The 23,797-nt window shown below is 42.7% G+C and overlaps 3 protein-coding genes across 11 annotated transcripts; 1 reads left to right on the forward strand and 2 right to left on the reverse strand.

The window, feature by feature from the left end:
- Positions 1-2,470: 2,470 nt before the first annotated feature.
- On the forward strand, positions 2,471-6,376 carry PNRC2 (proline rich nuclear receptor coactivator 2). 3 transcript variants are annotated; one of them, XM_058856291.1, is made up of 3 exons: positions 2,471-2,628; positions 3,484-3,688; positions 4,148-6,376. In XM_058856291.1, the coding sequence occupies exon 3, from the start codon at positions 4,166-4,168 to the stop codon at positions 4,586-4,588; it is 423 nt and encodes a 140-aa protein (XP_058712274.1). In that variant the 5' UTR covers positions 2,471-2,628; positions 3,484-3,688; positions 4,148-4,165; the 3' UTR covers positions 4,589-6,376. The 3 variants fall into 3 exon arrangements, with proteins under 3 accessions (XP_058712274.1, XP_058712275.1, XP_058712277.1); XM_058856292.1 differs by having other exon boundaries at positions 3,487-3,688; XM_058856294.1 differs by lacking the exon at positions 2,471-2,628 and adding an exon at positions 2,667-3,009.
- Positions 5,335-17,168, reverse strand: SRSF10 (serine and arginine rich splicing factor 10). Of its 7 annotated transcripts, XM_058856288.1 has the most exons (7): positions 16,938-17,159; positions 14,860-14,966; positions 13,096-13,197; positions 11,521-11,683; positions 11,188-11,241; positions 10,914-11,015; positions 5,335-7,862 (listed from the first exon to the last, which is right to left on the reverse strand). In XM_058856288.1, the coding sequence occupies exons 1-7, from the start codon at positions 17,000-17,002 to the stop codon at positions 7,844-7,846; spliced, it is 612 nt and encodes a 203-aa protein (XP_058712271.1). In that variant the 5' UTR covers positions 17,003-17,159; the 3' UTR covers positions 5,335-7,843. The 7 variants fall into 7 exon arrangements, with proteins under 7 accessions (XP_058712271.1, XP_058712273.1, XP_058712272.1 ...); XM_058856290.1 differs by lacking the exon at positions 10,914-11,015 and having other exon boundaries at positions 11,188-11,238; positions 16,938-17,158; XM_058856289.1 differs by lacking the exon at positions 10,914-11,015 and having other exon boundaries at positions 16,938-17,157.
- Positions 17,169-20,757: 3,589 nt separating this feature from the next.
- On the reverse strand, positions 20,758-23,017 carry LOC131588037 (fatty acid-binding protein, liver-like). Its single transcript, XM_058856534.1, has 5 exons — positions 22,946-23,017; positions 22,715-22,820; positions 21,524-21,696; positions 21,149-21,238; positions 20,758-20,868 (listed from the first exon to the last, which is right to left on the reverse strand). Exons 1-5 carry the CDS (start codon positions 23,000-23,002, stop codon positions 20,818-20,820), a joined length of 477 nt encoding a protein of 158 aa, XP_058712517.1. The 5' UTR covers positions 23,003-23,017; the 3' UTR covers positions 20,758-20,817.
- Positions 23,018-23,797: the final 780 nt, after the last annotated feature.

Consider the following 23,797-nt stretch of genomic DNA (forward strand, 5'->3'; position numbering starts at 1 on the left):
GGAAGCACTGCCCTGTTCCAGCAGTGTCTGGGGGCTCTGCCTCTGCAACTGGGTCTGGAACCTGGAGGGCTGCAGGGCATGAAGGGTGGGCACAGCGTGATCCTGGAGGCAGCTAAAATATCCCAGTCTGCCCATGAGCAACTGAGGTCAATGCAGCGTCACATGCTTAGGAGTCACAAATGTTGCATTGAGAGCTTTGAAAAGGAAGAGGGTTTAAAAATCATGATTTGAAGGAATGGAGTAGCTCCTGTTGAGGGAATCTCGGGTGGTGATGATAAAAAGTTGAGACAGAACCTCAGGATTCAGTCTATGCTGTGTCTTCAGGACGTGGCAGGAACTCCAGGGCTTCTGTCTACGCTGGGGTTAGCACAGCTCTGGGAACATCTCCTTTCCTTCCACTGCAGAAGAGGAAACCAGCCCCGGGCTCTAAAGCTGGACAGTAAAACACAGAAGTTTGCAAGTTGGACTTTGTGGTGTTTGGGGTATTTGTCCCGTTGATTTTAAAAATACCCTGGTGATCCTGCTTGGCCTCCAAATGACTCAGTTTGTTTCGGTGGAGCAGTTCCTGCACAAATACAGGAATGGCTTATCACTGACATTTCCTGCTCCCCCAGGCTGAATGTGTCAGCCTGACCCCAAAACCAGCTCTGAAAGACAAGATGTTTCTTTAATTATCTCAAAGATAGCAGGGACAAACAGCCAGACCTTGTGTCATTCTTGATCTGAATTGAAAAGTACACGCTGTTGTGTTCCCCAGACAAGAGAGCAGAACATTTGCACACTGCAAAATGCTCTTTCTTAATCCCACTGACATGTCCTGGCTGGAAAACATCCACACTCTGGGGTGAGATCGTGTTTGAGCAGAAACAAACACACTAGAGATAGAAACAAATCAAAAATCTGCTGATGTGCATTGTAGGAGAGTTGTTTATTAATGAGTGGAATTTCAAGGCTTACAGCAGATATTGTTGTCTTCCATCTAAAGACAAAAAAAACTGCTATAAGGACCTCAGCCATAATGTTGTGCCAAGAAATCCAAAGCAAAGGGAGGAAAACAAATTAATTTCGGCTTGCTTTGTGCAAACATACAATAAAGAATAGGGACAAAGGTCTGGGCTTGGGTATGTCAACACATCTTGTATATTAAAATATATGCTGGCTTTTTTAATGACTTCACAATTAATACAAACTTTGTTTTAGAGTCTTTACCTTGTCGTGGGTTGGGTCACAGCCCAGTAACACCAGGTCAGTAAGAAAAGAGTTTTGTTTTAGGGATAAAGCCGAAATGCATAATTTTCCCCTTCTGTAGCAAAAAAATGCAGGGTAACTCAATGAACCCAGGGTCTTTACCTCAAAATAAAACCTCTGAATGTTCATGTGTTGTTTTTAAGTACTGCTCTGACTTGGTGGGGTTGGAACTGAGCTAGTTGTTTTCTGTTTTCTTTGAAACTTCCTTTTTTTGGTCTTTAATGTGGTGTACAGTGCTCGCCTGGCCCCTCAGTAGTGGGCAGGGAACACTCTTACATGTGCAAATTTCTTATGTATAACTAATTTTCTTTCATCCTACACATGGTAAAGGCCAAATCTTGTGAGTTTTTTCTTCAAAATGATCCTTTGAGGCAAAATAAGAACATGTGAATATAAACACAAACTGCAGCCAGTTCCAGGGGCTGTGCATACCCACAGTGCTGATTTAAACCTGGGCAAGCTTTTCCCTGTATTTTGACCTGAAACATCCCACTACGTTGTTTTCAATACTTTAAATTTAAACATTAAATAGTTTAACTAAAGGCAGGCATGGAGAATGGGCTGAACAAACCCGAGACCCTTCGTTTGACATCAGAGCTTTGCGAGGATCTCTGGGGGGGCTGAATTTTACTCTTTGTTCGCTGAATCCCCTCTCTCGACGCCCCTCGCTCGCACAGCCGGGTGTTTTGTGCCTTTTTGCTTTTTTTTTTTTTTTTTTTTTTTTGTTGTTGTTAATTATCTCACCTCTTTGAAGCCCCCAGCGGCAGCTGGTGCGGGCGTTCCTCACTTTTTTTTGTTGTGCTAATTCGCGGGCGAGGCGATGTTGGCAGCCTGTCAGGGGGGCTGTGGAGAGGGGCCGGGGGAACCGCGGGCGGTGCCGTCGATGGGGCCGGGCCGGGCCGGGCGGGACAACGAACGGGGGGGCCGGGCCGGGCGGGACAAAGAGCGGCGGGGCCGAGCCGGGCCGGGGGGGGACAACGAACGGCGGGGCCGGGCCGGGCGGGACAAAGAGCGGCGACCGCTCCCGCGCTGCCCTCCGTGAGGGGATTCAAATGGCGGCCCCGCCCGCCCTCGCGCCGCGGCCGCTCTGCCCCGGGCCCGCCCAGCAACAGGCGGGGCTTGGCTCCCATTGGTGGAGCGGGCCAGCGGCGCGCTCCTATTGGCTGCGGCCGAGCGGCCCCGCCGAGGGGGGAGGAGGGAGACGGTGTTAAACGGCGCAGGACGCGGCCGCCATTTTGTGAGGGAGAGAGAGGGGCGGTGCGGAGCGGAGGGAGCGCTGAGGGCGGGGGTCGGACAGTGACGGCGGAACAGCGCGGGGTCGGTTCCTGAAGGGCCGCGTGTGTGTCCGTGCTTGTGGGCGAGCGGAGCGGACAGAAGTCGGTAAGGGCGGAGCGGTGCGGGAAGGGCCGGGCGCGGCCGCCGCCATGTTGTGCTCCGTTGTTGGGGAAGGGGGGACGGGGGGTCCCGGCTCCCCGCAGGTGTCGGTGAGAGAAGAAGGGAGAAAGTTCGGAGGCGAAGAAGCTCCGGTCGGCGGGAGCTGACGGCAGCTGGGCCGGGGCCGGTGACGTTATCTCGGCTTTTGGTTGCAGTCCAAACAAGGCGGAAGCTGGAAATGGAGCTGGGCGGCTCCTCTGGAGCTGAGGGATGGACAGGGGGCTGCTGAGTTTGGAGTGACAGGAGCTGAACAGACCCGAGTGCGTCAAGATTAAAATCTCAGAGATCCCAGGAAAAGACAAGCAATGAGCAAAACAGGAAATTAGTGTAAGAGTTACTAAGGAATTACTGGGATAACGAAGGTTAAAGAAATAGCTGACAGATGACAAATGGAGTTCTGTGATGGTTGGGGAAGGGTTTGGACACTGGGCAGTTCCTGTGTTGGTCCCAGTTCCCAAAGTATTTCTTATTGTACTTTACTTTTTCTCTACTAAAACGAAAGGGATAAAGTTCTTGATTGTCTGTCAGAATGCTTTTTAAGACAGAAAATGAGAAAAATGTCGTTACTTGGGATATGCTAAGTTTGGTGGTGAACTTTATATGTAGAGAAAGGCAAATAAAGCTGTGTCTTTTTGGGTGAGGTTTTGGGGTTTAGTTTGCAGCATGTTGTCATGTTTAACATCTAAGGAGACACAGCTGACTCTAAATTCTCTGAATTAATTGCGCTTGCCCTTTATTCCACCCCAAAATGAAACAATTGTTTCCTTAATCTGAATTGAAATTTCTTTCTCGTTTCTGCAGCAGGACTTCTCCCTTGGAGTTTCTGTGCCGAGAATCCGATGTTGGGCTCGGCTCCCTGGCTGAAGACAGCAGATCAGCCCATGAAAACTTCTATTCCCAGCCAAAGGAAGGAGTCCAGCACAAGGCAGCACCTGTTCTTTCAGGCTTGGAAGCAAGAAAGGGGACAAGAGTTGGAGAGTGTGGAATCGGAGAAGACCACTGAGAGGTAAATGACGGTGGGAGAGGGAAAATAAATATTGCAGGAGAGCCTGCAGGGATGTGCTGAGTGTGCTGTGCTGGAGTCTGGGTGTGGGCTTTGGAAATGAATTAAATCTCTTCCACTTGAGGTGCTTTTCAGCTCATTTTGTGTTTATCAGACTTTGGGAAGTCTGGGGAGTGGCTTTATCAGGGCAAACTTTGCCCAGTCATCAGGCGTTAACAGACTGAGTTTAAATGTCTCCAGCACACAGTACTGACGGATGAAATGTGGTTCTGCACTTTCTAAGCAAGGTTTTGTCAGTCACATTCCTCCAGGTACACCTTTTCTGAGGAGAGGACTGGCCTATTTAGAGTGAGTTTTGGTTAGATTAATTTTTGTCCTTTTGCTTGAAATCTAAATGTTGTCTGAAATACTTCGTTTAAAAAAAGTAATAAAGACTTATCCTGACTCATCTTGTTTTTACAGGTGACATTTAAGTTGAAGATGGGAGGTGGAGAAAGATACAACGTTCCCGTTCCCCAGTCTAGAAATACCACCAAGAACCATCAACAACTTAAAAACAGGCAGAAGAACAAAGACCAGAATTCTCAGATGAAAACCTACGTGAAGAAGGAAAGAGGCCACGGCTGCAGCTCCTCTCCTGGTGCATGGCAGGCCATGCAGAAAGGGGGGAAGAACAACGTTCCCTTCCCCAAGAATCCCAATTGGAATCCTGCTCTATCCAATCGCAACCTGTTGTTCACCCCTCAGAGCAACCAGAACTATGCTGGGGCCAAGTTCAGCGAGCCACCCTCCCCAAGTGTTCTGCCTAAGCCACCAAGCCACTGGGTACCTGTTTCTTTCAAACCTTCTGATAAAGAAATAATGACATTTCAGCTCAAAACCTTACTGAAAGTCCAGGCCTGAGGTGTAGTGTGTGATTTTTCGGAAGTGATTTCGACTGTCAGGGTTTCAAATTTGAGCATTGCTTTTCCCAACTCCAGCTGCACAGATGTGCAGGACCAGGTGTTCTTGCTGCATGTAGTTAGTCACTTGGAGAGGGGTGAAAGTTTACATTCCCCTCATCTTTTACCTCAAAAGTTCAGTGCTGTGTTCACCTCACTGTGAAATAGCTATTTTCTTGAAAATCAGTCAAATCCTGAGCAGTCACATTTACTGTATTTAAGAATAAATGGGACTGTATTCCAGAATTGGACTTGTGACTCTGAATTGTTAGAAAACCACCTTTTACCTAACTTAATGCAGCATGAACTGAAAATTAAAACGCACTGAAAACTTTAGTCAGGTTATTTGCTGCTTTTCAGACTGGTGTGAGATTTGCTAAACACTCTGCAGAGCAGAAACCTCCACCTGGGCACAAGGGGAGGCAACAGCTGATTGTCTTACCTGTCCCTGTAAGCTTTGTTGGCACTCCTGCAGTGGTGGGTGAGTGTTTCAAGCCCGTGACTCCCATCTGGAATGTTCTGGAAGGGTGTGGAAGAACTCCTCAGGCAGATCCATAAAGCCTCTCCAGCTGTGTTTCCCAGGAATCTCCGTGAGTGCCAACTAAAGACCTTGCATTGCCAGGTGACTGCCAAAAAACCTCCCCCCAATCCTTTGTATGCCCACTGCACTGAGGAGTTCTAAACCACATTTTTCTATCAGTTTTTATAAAAAAAAAAGGTGGAGTAGTTCCTTAGTCTAGTCTTAAATTGGTTCCCCTGTAACAATTAATAGTTTGGGGCAGGTATTAGATGTTCTCACAGGGAAGACAGAGCCATGTAAATACATGTAAAACATTGTAGCATATGTAAATTTCTGCTGGGCTTTCCTGCACAGATGTATTTTTAGTACAAAAACTGCTGAATGTAAGATGACCATGTTGAGTACGTGGCCTGGTTTTAAAAAATGATATTTTGTTTAAAAAAAATTAACAAAAAAAAAAGACATTTGTGGCTGTGCCCTTGCACTTCACATGCAGTGAATATGCACATTGTATTTGGTTGTAATCTCATTTTTTTAAAGTAAAATCAGTGCAAAAGAGGCTTATTTAGATTTTTTTTTAATTAAAGAAAAAAAAAAATTAAAAAAAAAAAAAAAAAGCTGCTGGAGTTTCAAATCCTCCTGTTGTGAATGTGTAGGAGAGGTGTGTGTTCAGTGATGAAAAAACACTGAAATGTTCCAAATCAAGTGTTTCACAAGAAATGCAAATGCCTGGGTTTGGGTGCTTGATAAAACTGAAGGATTGTAATCATTCTGTGTTTCTGAAATGTATCAATGCTCTGTAAAACAACATTTTTGTCCCAATCTTTGCTAAAATCAGGGCAGGTGGCTCCTGTGCTGTCACCCTCCAGCAGGAACAGCTGGACTGTGACAACAGCAGCAGCCAGGGTTCTTTCAAAAATACAAGGATTACTTAAAAAAAAAAGTGCTTTAATTTGAACAGGCCTTTTGCAGATTGTGAAATGTTCAGAGGTGTCTTTCTGTACATTCCAAATGCAGTGGCAGCTGAGCTGAATGTTTACAAAAATTATTGCTCCTAATCACATGGAATTGGCAGTCTCTAAACTTGTGTTGTGACCTGGACCTTCACCAGAGTCTGAGCTGTATCCCAGTTAATTATCAATTCTCAACTTCAAATTGTCAATTACTGATGATGTTTGTACAAATTGGAAACAAAACATTTTAAATAAACTTTTTTTTTTTTTTACCCCCTAAAAGGATCTCTTTGTTTTCAGATGGAAATGGAAAAGTGGGGATGACCTCATTTTGGCAGTTCCTTTCCCAAGGGAGGTTTCTTTAACTGCAGCCTTCTCCTTCATGCCTTTCCAGTGGTTTGGGAACACAGGGTTTGGGAATTAACACTAATTAATGTTCCTGACAAAACCAAAAGCTGGCGAGGCTGGGAAGCAGCGCTTGGGGCTCCGTCTCCCACAGACTACGGCTGGATTAATTAAGTCAGAAGGTGCTCTCAAGTTATAGTCAAAACTTGTACATTTTATTCCCAATTCACAGGGTTATTTGCACAGATGGAACACAAAACTCAAGAAGAAAGGATGTGGATGAATAAAACATCAGCATCTCCGATCAAACACACTACAGGGTACAGAGTCTTCCCTTCCTACAATAGTCTCAGCAGCAAGAGCATCTTTAGACAAATATTATAGCAATGGACTACAGACTTTTTTTAAGCAAGTTACAAGATAAATGGAGAAAACCAGCAATTCTTAATGGGTGATTATGTCCTAAAAATGTGTCAATTTTATCCCTTTGTACTTCAAAATGTTCATCTGCACCATCCCTGCCGAGGCCCGAGCAGCAGTGCTGTGCGTGGCTGCACTGCCCCTCTCTGAGCACACCCCCAGCTGTCACCCCAAAGGCAGCAGGCAGGAAAAAAAGCTCTGTCCAAGCAGAGAGCTCAAAACAACATTAAAACCAAAAGATTCCACTTTGAGTAAAACCATGATACTGTACATTAAACATCTTGATAAGACATAGAAAGGATAACATTGAGCTTTCAGAGACCAGTCTATCAGAGTCCCTAATTAAACACCCAGCTACTTAACCACTAAATTGAAGATTTTTAATTACCAGTTGGGTGCATGGACTTTAGGTGAAAAAGAAGTTCCAATAGAGCCTTCTATGACTGCTGACACCAATCGATTCGCTGCAGATATTTTGGAGCACAGCCATTACTTTCAGCAGAGTTATTTTTTACACACTACTTCAATTCTACAAATTTTGCAGGAATGACAAAATCTAGTTTTACCACAGAAAAACGTAATTCCCACCATTCTTGAGACTCCAAAAGAAAGATGCCTAGACATGATCTTTTGTAGCCTGCAAAGTTCTTGCATTCCAGCTGTGCATAACCTGCAGGAAGCTTGCACAAAACAGGCTCCTGCTTTTTTTTATTTTTTTAGGGCAGGACTGGGATACCTGCATCAAGGAAGGGAGATGTTATCTAGATGGGCTGTGGCTTGACTTGCATGAATGCATAAACATTCCCTGCCCTTTTGGCCACATCCTGCTAACTCGTCCCCAACTGAAAGGCCCACAGAACAGCTTCTTCACAATTTTTCCATGGGAGCAAGAACTAGGACAACATCTTTATTCATGCACTCTTGAAACATCGTGGGTTTGTGTTCGGCTTTTCTGGCTTGTTCATATACACAAGTCAAGTCAAAGTTTAGTCCTACCTCTGGGAGAGAAAGAAAGAACCATCAGAACTGGCAGACACTATATTATACTTGCAATGATCTGGCTTTTCAAAACAAAAATTAAACTGTGCTATACATAAATGCTGAGGCACACAATATAAGGACATGCTGACACAACAGTTAAGGAACAGTTACTGTTACTCTGCCTGGACATGGAGATTTCTCCTCCCTCCTCCCACCCTTCCAGCTCCAATTCCAGCTGGACCAGCATCACCATCAACCACAGCAATCCCTGCAGGTCCCTGACAGACACAGCCACGCTCTCCCCACCACTCAGTCACGAGGACCCCTTTCAAGCAGGAGTTTAGTCATGAAGACTATATTTATATTTATAAATTATAAAGCTGAAAAGAGTGGGGGTTTCTGCTGTTAGAAGCAGAAATAATCACAGCTCAACTTATAAAGGGTGACAGTAGATTTATCAAAGCAATTCAGTGCTTTACAGAGGATTTTTGTCTTTCAGGGCAGAACCTTCAGCTGGGCACACAGCAGTGCCAGCAGGCAGCTCCATCCCTGTTGCCACCTCCCACAGAACCACTGCTGGCACCAGTTTTCACATGGCAATCATAAATTGATATGGTGATACTATAAATTTAATTTTATATGAACCTTCAGTCATTGCTTTTAAGTAGTTTCATAACCTGGCTGATAATATCTGAATTATAACCTATGGGGCAAGTCCATCCAGCAATAATGAAAGATAATGGCAAAGAAAATTCAATATATTAGAGTACAACTTATGCTTAAGAGTTCTCAGTTTGTCTTGTACCCCTTCAAAAATGTTAAGTGACATTTATTCAGACACTAAATGAAAAATTCCTGCCTTTACTGAAATACCATAGTAAGGATTTTACTCCATAAGGGATGCATAGCTCTACTCCTAACCATGCTCTGGAGTCAAATTCTAAAGCTACAATAATTCCAGTGGATCAGTATTTCCTTCATTTTTTTATTACAGCATGTTTGCTAAATTTACAGCAAGCAGAAAATAAGCTGGGTCTTTAGTTATTTTGATCAAAACATCGATGTTTTAAAGGTAGTACACAATATTTGTTAAAAAGAACATATAAAAATACCTTTTTAGAAGCCTCTATAAGAAAGGAAATACAAAGTTTAATCCCACAACTTTCCTCTGCTAGAGCTGCACGCTACTGCTACAGTTTTAAATAGACTTTTTGCTGTTTTTTAAACTATACATCCAGGAAAAGTCTACAAAATTAAAGGAACGTGCATATAAATGATTGCATAGCAGAACATGAACATTAACTGCAAACAGTAAAAGAAAAAGTTAGAAATACTATCAAATGTACAAAGGTTCTAGGATCAACCCCTAAGCACGTTCCACTGACAGGATCCCAAAGCCATTTGTGCTTCTTTAAAGACCCTGCTGAAACACTAAACCCAAACCCTAAAACATTTCTCTAAAAAGGAACTTTTGGAAATCAATGTCTTTCTATGCTACAGACATCAGACAGTGAGGAACACTTAAGTGTTTGATGGTGGCTTTTGAAGGTAAAGATAAAAAAAAAAAACAATGCCAAAAGCCATTTCCATAACAAAGGATCTTGCCTTCTAGAGAAATACTGGGAAGATTACACACTGGGTTTGTTATTTTTCACGTCCAATTTTCTAAATATACTGTACTCGTGATAAACTACATAACTAGAGATGCAGCTCTTGTTCATATCCAACTTCAAACTTTTGTTCTGAAGGAAAATGAAATCTTGTAACCAAACCACTATCCATTCTGAGGAAGGAGTGATTCAGACTTGCTTGAGCAACTGCTTTTTTTGCTGTGTAAAAAGCAAGCCTGGTAACCCAGGGAGATGGCTACAGTTTGATACCTATGAATACACCAACTAACCACAGGAGTCATTGGCATAAAAGTTTAGTTCTTATATACTGTACACACACAACTCCAAACAATCTACTTGTATCTAACAGCAGGAAAACTAAGCAACTTTATGGTTAACTGCTCACTAAAATTGAGAATAGATACAAAAAACTGCATAAAATGTACACACAACCTAATATTTAGTTGCTCTGCCGTTTGCTGAAATCTGAATTGAGATTTTCCATTTCAAGGTGGGTTTTTCCCTCACATTCAGCACCAGCAACCAGGGCAGAGGCAGTGAAGCCTCTATCCTGACGGGTCACGACACTGCACAGGCTCTGAGTGAGCTCCAAGGCCAACTCTCTGCCCATGCTGTACATGCAAGGTTAGTACCATCTCTCCAGACAGCAGGGTAAAGAGAAATCTCCCAAATCTCCCTCCACAGAGCTCCATCTGCCAACCTGCTGGTGCTGGTGGGCACAGAGAACACTGAAACCTGCCCTGGAGCCACGGAAACAAACTGCCAGTCTGATTTCCTAGCAGCCAGTGTTGCACTACAGCTGTCCAGTTTTCCTTTTTCTCACAAAGTTTAGAGTTGAAGAACCAGTTAAACAGCTGGTTTAACTGCCCAGCACAAACTGGTACCAATTTTTCTATGGGTGTGACATTTGTAAAAGGACAATGTTGCAAGTTACGATCAACCAAGTCATCACCAAATATCTAAGCATTAAAAATGCAAATCTTTACAAAAATATACATAGAGACACCACAACCAAATCATTAGCTGCCCATGACATTTAACCAAGTGGACAATCTCTCTCTCTCTCTCTCTCTCTCTGTGGCTTCTCAACACTGTTCTAATTTCAACCATTGTTGGCTACAGGGAAAACTGACAAAGAAAATATTTTTTAGCACTGCTGCAACATCATATTCCTGATAATTTAAGTAAACTGAACTGTGTGTAAATGAATCTTACATGCCTAAACCAACATGGATACACTGTTAGTGGCCACTGGACTTGGGACTAGTCCAAGACCTCGATCTGGATTTTGACCTAGACCTAGAATGTGATCTTGACTGTGATTTGGATCTAGCTGGTTCTTTTTTTCTCGACTCCTTCTCATATCTTGAGCTGGACTTATAGTGTGTTTTAGTATCTGTTTTAGAGGTGCCTCTAGATTTGGTGTGAGATGCAGACCTAGACCGTGATTTAGCCTTCATTTCTTTCTTGGGCTGTGACTTGGATCGTGATCTTGAATTGGACTTAGATCTTGAAAAAGATCGATTGCGGTGTTTGAACCTATCAGAATAAAGGGGAGAGAGGAGATTTGAATGTAAAAACACTATTCTTAGACATCTAATACATTAAAAATTGTTTACCGTTTTTGCAGGAGAAACTTTTTTTTTTAAACCTATAGTTAAAGGAATACAGTGATCTAGTTTGCAATTTAAAGGGTGTAAAAAGTTTTTACCTATCATTGTCCGAATGGCTTCTGCTACGACGAGGTCTTCCAGTAGGTCTACTGCTAAAAAGGTACATCAGAAAAAGTAAACGGTGACAAATACCTATGTAAACATACAAATACTTAATACATTATATTTTCAAGCTGTTCATTTGCTTTTAGTTATTCTCCTATGCAGCACAGAATCGGTTCATTCATTATTCCTGAGCAGATGCAGCATGCAAGGTATGCAACTCCCAGTGGTTACTCCCACGATAAGAATTACTCAAAATTGTAACAAACAGTCAGCGTGGTGTGTGTCTGTGCTGTGCAGCTGAGGCCAGCCCCACACACTACACTTACTTTCTGGGACTATAGGATCTTCTATAGCTGTAATCAAAGGAGCGACTCCTCGACCGTCTGCGCTCGTAACTGCGACTCCGAGACCGCCTGTATCTGTCATAGTCATCGTAACGAGAAGAACTGTACAGGTTTCTCCCTTCCTTGGCTTTCATTTGGTTTGGTGCTGTAAAAATAGCAGGATTTGCAGGTGAAGAAGATGCCCTACTTTTTTCCCCCTCAAGGTCTAAGCCATGTATTTGGTATTGAGCAGAAAGGCTCATTTGTGATTTGATGTTTATGAAGGAACAGGTGAGAGGCTGCTCTGTGTCACTTGTTTTGTGCTGCTTTAGCCACTGGACACAAATTAATGCAGCCTTGGGGGCACTGTAAATCTAGAAAGCAAAACAAACAAAAAAACCCCCTCAAAACCAGTCAGAAAGGACTAATGCTCCATATAACCAGAACACAGAGCTGGCCAAGGTGATTTCAGGCCAGCTGGAAACTGGTACAGCAGGTCAGACCCATGACTGACACATTCTGACATTGCTGAATTTACCCAATGAGTGAAAACTAATTAAACACTTTTTCCTGACTGCACAGCACCATCATCACACCTGATCCACAGCTGTCTTTAATGATTAAAGGCCCAGCTTATACAGAGGCTTTGATGGATGCCACACAAAGAGAAGTCTGATTCCAGAGGGAACCCCCCCAGTAAAACACTTCACTTTCACTCTGCAGCTTAGTTATTAAAGAAATTAAGAATGAATGAACCTATTAGTCTTCCACTGTATTTCCTCTAAGCAGCACAGCTATCCTTCCTTTGTAGAAAATTCAAACCCAAAGACCATGCTCTAAGTATTTTAAACTCGCTCTAACAAACACCCTCTGCAGAAAATGGCTTCAAATTTTATGTTTTTAGTGCTGCTTGCACCACACTTAAGGTGGATTTAGTTAATTTTGTTCAGAAACTAGCTAGAAACCCCCATGTTTATACACAGGGCAGAAACCTGTCCTTTGGAGTGTAGAATTTCCATTAACTCCATTAAATTTAATTGTGAGGACTTGAGGGAGAACTGGACAGTCAGGTTGTTTTTCTGAGAGGTGTAACTAAAGACCTTTAAGGCCCTTTTATTCCCAGGCATCACATGAGTATTACAGTCCTCGTTTGTGCCAGGTTTTACAAATCTGTATCACTCTGCAAATTAAGACAACACACACAAACAACAGATTTAAAAGATCTAAATTCTTTTTACATTTATCTGTTCAGAAAATATTGAGTTCTGCTTCACCTTGAACTCGGGTAACTTGAAACTGACTTTTATCCTGAAGCCAAATGAAAATGAAGACATTACCTCAATCCTGAAAAATCACACAGAGCTGCACAGAAAGCTCCAAAGAATGATTGTGGTGACTGCTGTACTTAGTTATCCATTTATAATTAAAACGAGTCATTAACAGTTACTGGATAAAAGGCAGAACATCCACGGGCTATTTATATAAAATAAGAACACATCACAACAATTAGCACCACGTGCTGTGTTTGGTGCTGAAATTCAGGCTAAATTCAGGCTGTGATAAAATCAAGGCACTTACTCTTGCGGTCCCCCTGTGCAAACTGGATTTCTATTTGCCGACCACAAATCCACTTTCGATCCAAATTATGGAGAGCATCTTCTGCATCACGGACATCTTCAAATGTGGGCAGTGTTAAGGTACTTGGGAATTTGAGCAGTTTAACAGATTTGGTATTTAAAATAAAAAATTAAATTTTCAAGTTATTTTCTCATTTTACAGCTGTTAAGTTTTTGTGTTATGCTACTCTACATACTAGTGATTTTTTAAAAATTAACCACCAGCTATCTGAAAACTCCTGTAATAAAATTAAAATGTTGTAGTATGACCATGAATTTATCAACAAGCACTTGCTATGTGATAATCTTAATTTTTTTTCTTCTCCCACTTGTACTTATGCAAAGAAAACAAAGGTATCCTTTCAAAACACACTTGTTAATGGTCATTTAGTTCTTTCTACTTGAGTTTATTAAAATTAAGCCCTAGTTCTTCAATTATGTTGGACATACCAACAGAAAATATTAACTATTAACTCTGGAATTGGAATAAAACTTTCCTTTATTTTTTAAAGAGTTGATTTGAGGTTTAACTGGTGTCATGTCACAGCCCTGTGTGCAGAGCCTCTGCAGTGTGAGAGAAGAGCAGACACTGCGAGCCCTGCACTGGCACTCGGGGCCAAGGCACAGTGACAGACATTGATTTTAATGCTGGAATTTACACCCCTAATTCCAGCTTGTGGGACCCCAAACAATGAGCTGCCTTTCCCCTCCAGGCCACTCATTTCTCAGCAGCATCATCTCTGCAGGAGAGAAACTTCCATTTCATTCAGACCACAGTTACAGCAGCACTCACAAGAGAAATATTACAGGTTTTGTCAATGGACTAAACCAGAATAATTCATCAAATTACTGCTTACATGACAGACAGAAGAAAAACTGTAATTCTGTAGGATACATCAGGTATGACTCCTTTAATCTTGGCCACCATTCAACTTCATCTTGACCTTTAACTCTTTAAGTGCTTGTCAGAAGGACTTGTCATGAGATGCTTGGCCAAAAATGACAGATGGCTTTATCTTTAACTTTGAAAAACAACCTTTTCCCCCTTTTGTAGATAAAGCGAAGCTTTGTCTCCCATTATGGCTTGTCCTTCTTCCAGCTTTTCTTTACTTTTTCTTTTCCCAAACTCTCCCTTCTCTTCAAGCCTGATCCTTAAGAGGTCTTTGGCTTGTCTACTTGCCTTAATTGTTGAACTCTACTCTAAAGGTTCTTTCATGCTTTCTCTTTGGGGTCGCCATTACTGTACAGCTTTACATTCTGAGGCAACAACAGAGGACAGCAAATTAGGGGACAATATTAAAGAAAGAAGTTCACCTCATTTTTTACACAATCTGATTTTGATCAAGTGATTCCAGTTTCAATTTGTTAAATTAACAATGAATAGCAGCCACATTTTGCTAAGCACAATTTTACTTACACACCAGTGATAATAAAAACGTGCTAGACAATTTTGAGTCAGTGATAAATTTTCATTTAAATCAAATAGTATTAATTTCAGTGACATAAGCAAGCTTTTATATTACTGGACTTAAGTTTTGCAAAAAAGGCAAAGAACAATTGAGAGAAGTTAATCTTCAAAAATAACGAAACACCACGACATAAGTAAGACACTTATTAGATACAACACAAAAGTAAACTGCTTTTTCATTTAGATTGGTTACCTCTTACACAAACTTGAATTTCAAACTTCAACACCCCTCACTAATGAGCCATCTGAAGAAAGGATATTGAACATAGGCAAATCCTCTGGGACGACGAGTGTAGAAGTCAAGTGGAACGTAAACATCAACTATAGGCCCATAACGACCAAACTCCCGGCGCAAATCTTCGGACCTGGAACACCACAAACACCTGATATGGCTTTGTCACTGGTTAAGGAGCTACAGAACACCCACCAAAATAAAATAATATAAAGCAAAAAATCAGATCTGCAATTAATACGACCATCCCTGGTTTTTGGAAGTGTTTGGTGGAGGATGAAAGTAGTTGAACATTTTTTGGGGGAAAAAAGTGTTTGGGCATTTCCCTGCTGGCAGCACATGGAGCTTTTCTGAAACACTCAAGATACACCCTGGCAGTTTGAAACCATAGCATAACCCTAAAATAAAAATGTAAACTGAGAAGTGATGCACATCAGCTCATTCAATGCAGCCAAGGTTGGCAGAAAGTGAAAGAAAGGACTGTTAAATTATTGTTATTATCATTCAAGTACCTCATGTAACTCGACAGTGATTTTGCAACACACAAACATCAATTATGAGATCCAAATAAACATTATGAGAACAAACCAGTCACCCAAACTCATTTCCATAGAATAATCAATACTTACAACCACATCAAATAGAACAGATCTCAGTGAGCAGCCACTCATGCCCTCAGGATAGTTTTTCCAAAAGACTTGGCTTTAGAGAGCTGAGACAAAACTGTTCAGCTTCAACTAGCCCTGGAACAACAGCCTTTCCTCAATAGAGGTTTCTCATTCATACTGGCTCCTCACATTTAATTTGTAACATTTGAGAACAAAAACCAGCATGAGAAGATTGATGCAATACCATATTTAGGTGGTATATGAGACTTACTACTGGTTTTCAGTATTTTTACATTTCTCTTGCATCAGCTGGGAAACAAAATCTCCACACAGTCAGTGCTGGCAGAAGGGAGCCACGACCAGCATGGAGATCTCACAATGAAACAACCTCCAAGAGCTCCGTGCTTGAGGTGAATCCTCAACAGGATTCACATTATTGTAAAGAATTTTAAAGTAATCATCCTCAGCTGTTCTTAAAGCAAAATAAATTATTGGAAACATTAATTAATTCATGAAAAAAAGTGAAAGTTTAATTTGTAGTTATTTATCACAACGTTCTCAATTCATTCCATTGTGCCCAGACTACTGTTTGCTGAACAACTTTGGTCCAAGTCGCCCAGGCAGAGGTGGAAAATTCATATTTTATAGGACCAGACCCTACAAATTCTACATGAAAAAAAAAACAACACAGGAGTGCTCTGACAAACGCAGTCTGTGGCAACAATGATCTGTAAATGTTCCACATCTGATAACAAACACCAAAAGTGTTTTTTGTCACTAAACTGCCAAAGTGAAATGAGGAAAGCCAGCAGTTCACTAACAGGAAAAAATAGGGAATAAATCAGAATCTGTGCAATGCTCTGGTTTTGTTGTTTCAATTCCCTGTGAGAAGTTTTGTCACCGCACACGTTTAGTCCTTGCGGGCTCTCGGTACAACACGATTATAACGGAGATCAAGCATTGCTTCCCTCGACTCTGAGCCGTCCTGAGAGGCCCCTGCACACAACTATTACCGCAGGAACATTGCACCTGAATTGGCAGCAGCTCCCACACTAAAGGGACCGGCTACGCTAGGAATTTTGGGCACAAATACTCTATTTTCTCCCATCTAGCAACAATACTGCACTTGCAGAGGAGCATCCCAAACACCAGCGGCTGTCCAGCATCGCCCCGGTGGCACATCCCACCTGGATCTCCCGCTGGCCACACTCAAAGGCGGCTGCGGGGAGCTTCACTTTGTTGCGGCCCAGCTTTGTTCTTTCTGGACGCTGTTTGGAAACGGATCCGCGTGGAGAGGCGGGGAACGGGGAGCATCGCGAGGAAAATGGAAGGCAGGGCACGGAGAAGGGAGAAGGGAGGGAGGGAGAAGGCAAAGCGGAGGAAAGGAGCGGGCCGGACTCGCCCCCTTCCCTTCCCCGGCTGCGGAGGGACCCCCGCGCCCGCGGCCTAGCGAGCCCGCCAAAGCCTGCGCGAGCCCCCGCTCCGCCCCCACTCACCGGGTGTCGTCGGCCACGTTCCGCACGAAGAGCGAGGTGTTGGGCGGCCGCAGGTAGCGGGACATGTCGGCGGCGCTGGGAAAGACGGAAGGAAGGAAAGGAGGGAAGGAAGGAGGGAGGGAAGGAGCGAGCGCGGCCCGGGCGCGGCGGCAGCGGCTGAGGCGACCCTGGGGGAGCTGCACCGCCCGCCCGCGCGCCGCCTCTCGCGAGACTTCCCGGGGGGCTTCCGGCGAGAGCCAAACGCGGCGCCAAAATCCTGCCCCGCTTTGGGAGCGCGCATGCGCGCCCGCCCCGCGCGGGAGCTCGCGGGCCCTCCGGCGCGCGCCGCGCATGCGCGTTTCTCTCCCCCCCCCCTTCGCTTTTCCCGCCGAAAGAGAGGGAAGGGGGAGCGCGCGCGGGGCAAGATGGCGGCCGCGCGCCCGCCGTGAGGGGACGGCGCGCCCCGGCCTTGTGCAGCCGCCTCAGAGCGCCGTGGCTCCCTCCTGCACAGCCAGCTGACACGACCTCGGGCTATATTGCCCTTCCTGAAGCTCAAGGGATCGATGTTCTGTGGCCTTACTCTTGCAAAACGTGGGGTGTGTAAAAGTTCCGTTAAGAAAAGATGTTCGCTGATGTTTGACGTTTTTCTGCTTTCAAGCTTAATCAATGTAACCCGTAAAACAGCAGCCAACAAGCCCTAAGTGGTGTCCCTGTGTTAGAATAACAAATTGGTAGAACTGCCTTGTTAAGGTTCAGGGCTGGACATGCTTCGATGATCTCAGACCTATGGGGAGGTTAACAAAGCTTGAGAAAAAAGGATACCCGCTGATAAAGGACACAAAAGAATGCAGAATTTATGGGCCATCTGGCAAGAACTCCCAAGATAAGGAAGAAACTAATAAGCCCAACTCAGCAACTGTGCTGAAATGATCTCTGGCTGGGTAAAATGTAATTTTACATCTGCAGGGGCAGGCCGTGACCACCAACCCACACACCACTGACCCAAAAGGAGAGAAAGACTGAGAAAGGGACTAATTAGCATGAGAAACAACAGAATAATTTACCAACAGAAGATAGAATAGAATACTAATTCAGAACTACGTAACTTGTAGCCAAGGAACACTAATTCCTTTTGTTTGCTAAAATGTGTAAATAGTAATAAATTTTGATCGTTGATGTGCTCGATTTGTTGAATCCCACAGGGCCCTCAACTGTGCAACTCTGAAATAGATGACCAAAGTCTCTCTGGAGTGTGAAAGTATTGTTGCACATGGAGCAATTAATCCAATTTTTGTGGAGAACACCGTTACCCACAGCCCTGTTGGGCCCCAGGAGTTTTCATCACAGTGTTTGCACAGGACCAGCCCTTTCCATTGAAGCTGTTTGTGTGATGAAAACAATACAGTTGGTGGGTGGAGAGATTATTTCTTACCAGCTCATGTGTGACTCACATAAAGGTGGATAAAAAGCACATCTGTGACCCAACAGTCACAGAGTTTGGTGAAGGATTGGATGAAAAGTGTCTGCATTTTCATGTGAGGGATTTTCAGCAAACTCCTTCAGGGATACCAAGACTTTGAGCTGATGCAGCCCTGGTGTCTGGCACCAGTGTATTTTCATCTTTATTTTTAATATTCATGAATGAAGACTGGTGGGAGGATATTGCTGTTCGTATCTTGGCAATCTCATACTAAGAAGTGCCTCATTTTTACAGGTTTCGAATGACAGACGATTCAAGTTTGAATGGCAGATGAAGTTCAGTCACTAACACAGGAGATGTGCAGCCATATACACTTCCAAAAAAAAGGAATTTATGTGGTAGTATGTTCAAGGTCTGTGTGCAGGACTTAACAGAAGAGGGATGGGAATCTCTGACCATGTTTTTTGCATTTAATATTTACAGTTAACATTTTTCTGTATGCAAGCAGCAGGTTGAGTTGATACCTTGTGCAATATAAACACAGATCTGCTCACACAAATCATTAAAAAGAACATAAAAATCAAGCCAAGAACACACATTAGAGACTGAAGTTGTGGTGGAAGTGCTTGGCACAAAGTGAAAAAGAAAAATATTTTATGGGCATTCTGAAAGCAATGAATTTACCAAAGAGTGGACTTTGGGGATTGACAGAAACCCACTCTGCCAGGATTACCTTGTCAGAGCTTGTCAGATTTCGAATCAAAACTTTGAAGAAGATCCAAGTTCAATTATAAATACTCCAATGGAGTCCTTCACAGAAAAATTCACTTGTTTTTGTGAATCCAGAGCTGCCATTCCAGCCTGTGCTAATTCCTTTGGGCCATGGGACACTGATCTCAGTCTGATCAAAATCCTTCAGGTTTGACTGCTTCACATAATGACCTGCACTGAATATTCCACCTAAATCCGGGATGCCCTGTGGCAGAAGGACATTGCCAGAAGGATGGGAAAGATTGGCAGCATTGCTGGAAATATGGAATCATTGCAGTTGTGAAGAAAGCCAGGTGAACTGTTCTTTTAATTTTTTAAAGTTTAGCCATTAGAATAGCTTAGCATGAGTTTAAGTTCTAAATCAGGTTAGCATGCTTTTAGTGTGTAGTATCCACAACAATCATTTTGTAGCAGGTTTTAAATGAGTAATGAATGATCTCTGCCTTGGTTTAGAAATTCACCTGAAATGTCTTGCATGTTCCATCCTCCAGTTTGCAGGTACAGCCTGTGATCATTGCAGACCTGAGGTGCTGAGTTCTTGGGTGGCTTTTTGCAGCACCAGTGCTTTAAAGCAGCCTCCTCCTCCTCCCTGAGTTTTACCAGCCCCGATTTCTGTGCTGTTGATCTTATTTCTGTGTAACTCACATGGAATTTAATTCTGGCTGCAGGAGTGTGCTTGGCATTAGAGCTGCCTGGGAAGCAAAATGAGCACAATGATCCTTTATGCCAGTGAAACTCCCCCTGAGAACAGCCTTATCCTAGAATAAGAATACACTTCCAAAATTGCTTGTATCACATTGTGTTATTAAGTAAAACACAAGCTCCCCCCTCACAAACTGCTCTTCTAGCATGGGGAGATGTCAGCTCAGCATTCTTCACTGGGATAAAACCTCCCCGTGAGGATTTTAAATGGCATTATCAGTCCAGCAACTTTGTTCATGGAGGCCTTGCACCCAAAACCAATTCTAACAAACCTGCAGTGACTTAGATTATGAAATGGAGCTGGTGATATAATAATGGGATCTAATCAGCAGAGGAATTATTCTAGGCACAGCTCCTGTGTGTTTTATACTTAATAGAGAAACAGGGTCTGAACAAAGTCTGGTTTCCTTGAGCCTCACAAACTTGGGCCATGACAAGATACTGGGAATTCATTGCAAATTGGAAGAATGTTTAATTCTCTTTGCTCTTGTAGTGCCTCTTAACTGTACTTTTGTGTAATTCAGTTTAAGAGCAGCCATCCCTATTGTTAATGACTGCTGAGTGCTTCACAGCTTTTAAAATATCGCAGTTTCTATTCCTGGGACATGTGGTACAGATCAGCTCAACAAATGCCTGATTGTTCTCTGTTGGCCAGGTCATAGAGAATGGGGGTTTGGTTAAAGACTAAACTTTATTAGATGCAGGAACTAAAGCTGAGTGTGTTCAGTCTGTGTGTAAGAAACCAAGAAGCATTTCTGTAGCTTTTGGCTGCTCCCAAGCATTATTGTGGTGAACTGGAACAATGTGATTTATGTCCAGGTTGGGTTGTCTGGGAGGCAAATTTCTGTCATTCTGAGGACAGAGGGGAAAACAGTCCTGTAACAGGGGAAAGTGTCACAGGAGAGCAGAATTCATCATTCATTCCTGATCCAAAACAGAGATCACACCTTATGGAAAGTGCACTTTATTTCAGGTATGTAAAGGTGTCACAGAGGTGAGGATCAGTCTTTAGACTTTCTTCCCTCTTCTGACAAGTGTTACTCCACCATATGTTATAGTCTGTGGGAGACAAATGCACATTTAAACTTTAGGAAATGTATTTACAGCTAAGTGGCAGAAGAGTCTGTAATTCATGCATAAATCCATCCTAGTCCACAAGAAAACACAATCACAGTACCTGCCTGTAAATATATGTACAACATTTGCATGAAGGAAAAGCTGGAGCTGGTTGTGCTCCTTGGAACAGTCTTTATCCACAGGACACTTTGTAGACTCTGAGCTAATCAACATTTTTTCCTTCAGCATTTTTCTGCAAATGCCCTTATTTTCTAGCACTTACCTCCACCATTTCATTTCCTTTAACTTCCTGCTCGTGAGAGAATTTATCTGATTTGGACACCAGCTTCCCGTTCACCAAGTTCACAGTGCACTGTTGGAACATTTATAATATTTAAAAAAAATAGATTTTGGAATTCAGTTTGAGTAAGTAGAGGACTTATGGACAGGAAATAAATTACACTGATGTTTCATAATGACAACTGCTAATTTAATTCAAATGCTGAGAGCACAATATTTGAACAGGAGTTTTAGGAACATTTCTGTTTGTTGAAGTGATAGAAACGTTTGCAAATGGAAATGGTACAAACAAATTCCACTCACACCTAAACTGAGGTTTAGGGATAGATAAAGAGATGGAATTCTTGGAATGCCTTACCTTCAGCTTTCTGCCATCCATGGTGGTGATGTCAGCCTCTTTGCCAAGTGTAAACGAGTTGGTTACAGATTTGTTGGGTGTTTTGGATGTCACAACAAAGTCATTGCCTTTTTGTTGTATTTCAACAATAGGCTTAATATCTTTGGCCATTTTGATAGTGTCATCTGGCAACCCTGCAAAAATAGGCAAAACAGGTCTTTTTGTTATTGAAATAGGAAATTCTTTTCTCCAACAAAGGCACAAAAGATTCAAACCAATACTGGAAGGTTGTCCAGGTTAAAAGACAAATCCTGTTTTGGATTCCTCTCTACTCTATGGGTTTTTTGCTCCATTCATTCTAGTCTGGTTAGGTTTTGATATTATATTTGGTGATGTGTCAGATTATGCAGTTTCTTCTAAGGGCCGGCCATGGGGTGATGATTCTTCATGAGAAAAACCCACGTGTGCATTACTTTATTTTCCCAGGGAGATTCGAGTTGTGGGGGATTATCTGTCCAGCCTGCAACAACGGGAGTACCTCAAACTCCCTTTTTGGGGTGTCCCTGGCATGATTTGAAGGTGTCATTGTCACCACGAGAGGGATTGGTTTTGTCACACTGTCAGACCAGGCTTTTCTGGGTCTCACTCTCCGGAATATCTCGTATTTACTCTTTAAAACCCCCATGGAATGTTTCGTTGCAAAGGTAAGTGGATATTTATTGATGTTGCTCCTCCTAATCCTCACAGATTACACCTGATACTCACTCCGAGTTATTGACACTTATCACAGGTGATAATCAGTGACAGATTACTGACCACTTATCACCTTTAATCATTCACAGATTACTGATGAACATTTGTGCTGCAGAAAGGGCTTCTGTACCAATAATTTACAAGCTGAATAAGTCACTGACAACTTGTTTCTAGTTATATGTGTTTATAAAATTACAACTCAGTCAACACAACTTCGTTTCTTGCTATAGCTGTTCTTTCTTGAGAAGAGAAAGAGTTTATAGCTCATCTAACATAAAGACAGGGGTTTGGGGGTTATCTGGGACCTTTCTCCATCAATTTATACAACTGTCAGCTTCTTTTTGCATTCAAATCAGATCAAACAGATTTAACCAAGCAGGGGAGTTTGCCATAGAAAGAAAAGGAAAAAAATCCATGGAAATGCAGCAGTTAAAAGTTGAGGAGGAAGCAGCCACTTACCCAGAGCTTTGAGGAAAGGCTCCAGGTTCTCCTGGGAGTAGATCTGCCAGGTGCCAGCGAATGCCATCCTGTGACACAGCGAGGGCTCTCCCTGCACACTGGGATGCTATTTATGGAAAGAGAAAGGCCAGCCCAAAATTGTCAGAGGGCTAATTATTAACTGGGAAAGAGCAATTATTAATCAGTTATTTGTTTTTAATGATCATAACCTCTCGTTCATGCTGCTCTTACCTTGACAGTTGGGATGTTGTGTTTGTTGTGGGTTACTGACCTCGGGTAATTGTCCATCGGTGTTGGAAAGTGTTGCAGTGCAGCTTCATTTGTTTGCTTTTTGTTCACAACTTCTGTGTTTAACACATTTTCTGTGTCCTGAGTAGAATTCTCCAGATTAAGTTAGGTTAGATCAAGGTAATTGGTATTGTACAGCAGGAACTTCCTAATTATCACAATATTCTCTGCTGTGGGCACTTGAACCTTAAAGGGTAGGTAAAGAATGCATAAAATCATTCTGTTTCTTTCAAAATTGTGGGCCTCATTGCTAGGGGATAGGGGAAATCATGTTGGAGTGGGACATCAATGATGACTGTATCCAGCAGATGTCAGTGATGTGCATCTAACTCTGAATTGAATTAAATTCAGTTTCTTTTTACTTTTTGTTTTAATAGAAGATAAAAGATAAAACATGGAACATTGCTTGGAGAGGGAATGCAGGAAGCAAATAGGATGTGTTATTTTTCCTTCTCAGCAACTGCACAAGGAATTCTCCACTCATTCCAGCCCTTGAGTGATGTTCTGTGCAGGCCTGACTGTTGATTTTGGAAGACTTTCATTAGATTATGTGTCTTGCAATTAGATTGCTTAATTCAATCTGAGCCTGTATCCCAGGGGTGGGTGACCTTTCTAAGTTAACTTTTCATTCTATTTAAATAGAAACCCAATGCTCAGTTTTTTCTTACCAGTTCACAACCTTTTGTTTAGTAGGTAATTTGAAAGATTTACACAGAAAGAGCCAGATTTGTAATTACATTTCCCTGTGAGAATTCTTGATTTGCAGGGCCATTTTTGTGTGTGGAGCATTACTGA

This window comes from Poecile atricapillus, chromosome 24 (assembly GCF_030490865.1).
Source record: "Poecile atricapillus isolate bPoeAtr1 chromosome 24, bPoeAtr1.hap1, whole genome shotgun sequence".
NCBI classification, from domain to species: Eukaryota; Metazoa; Chordata; class Aves; order Passeriformes; family Paridae; genus Poecile; species Poecile atricapillus.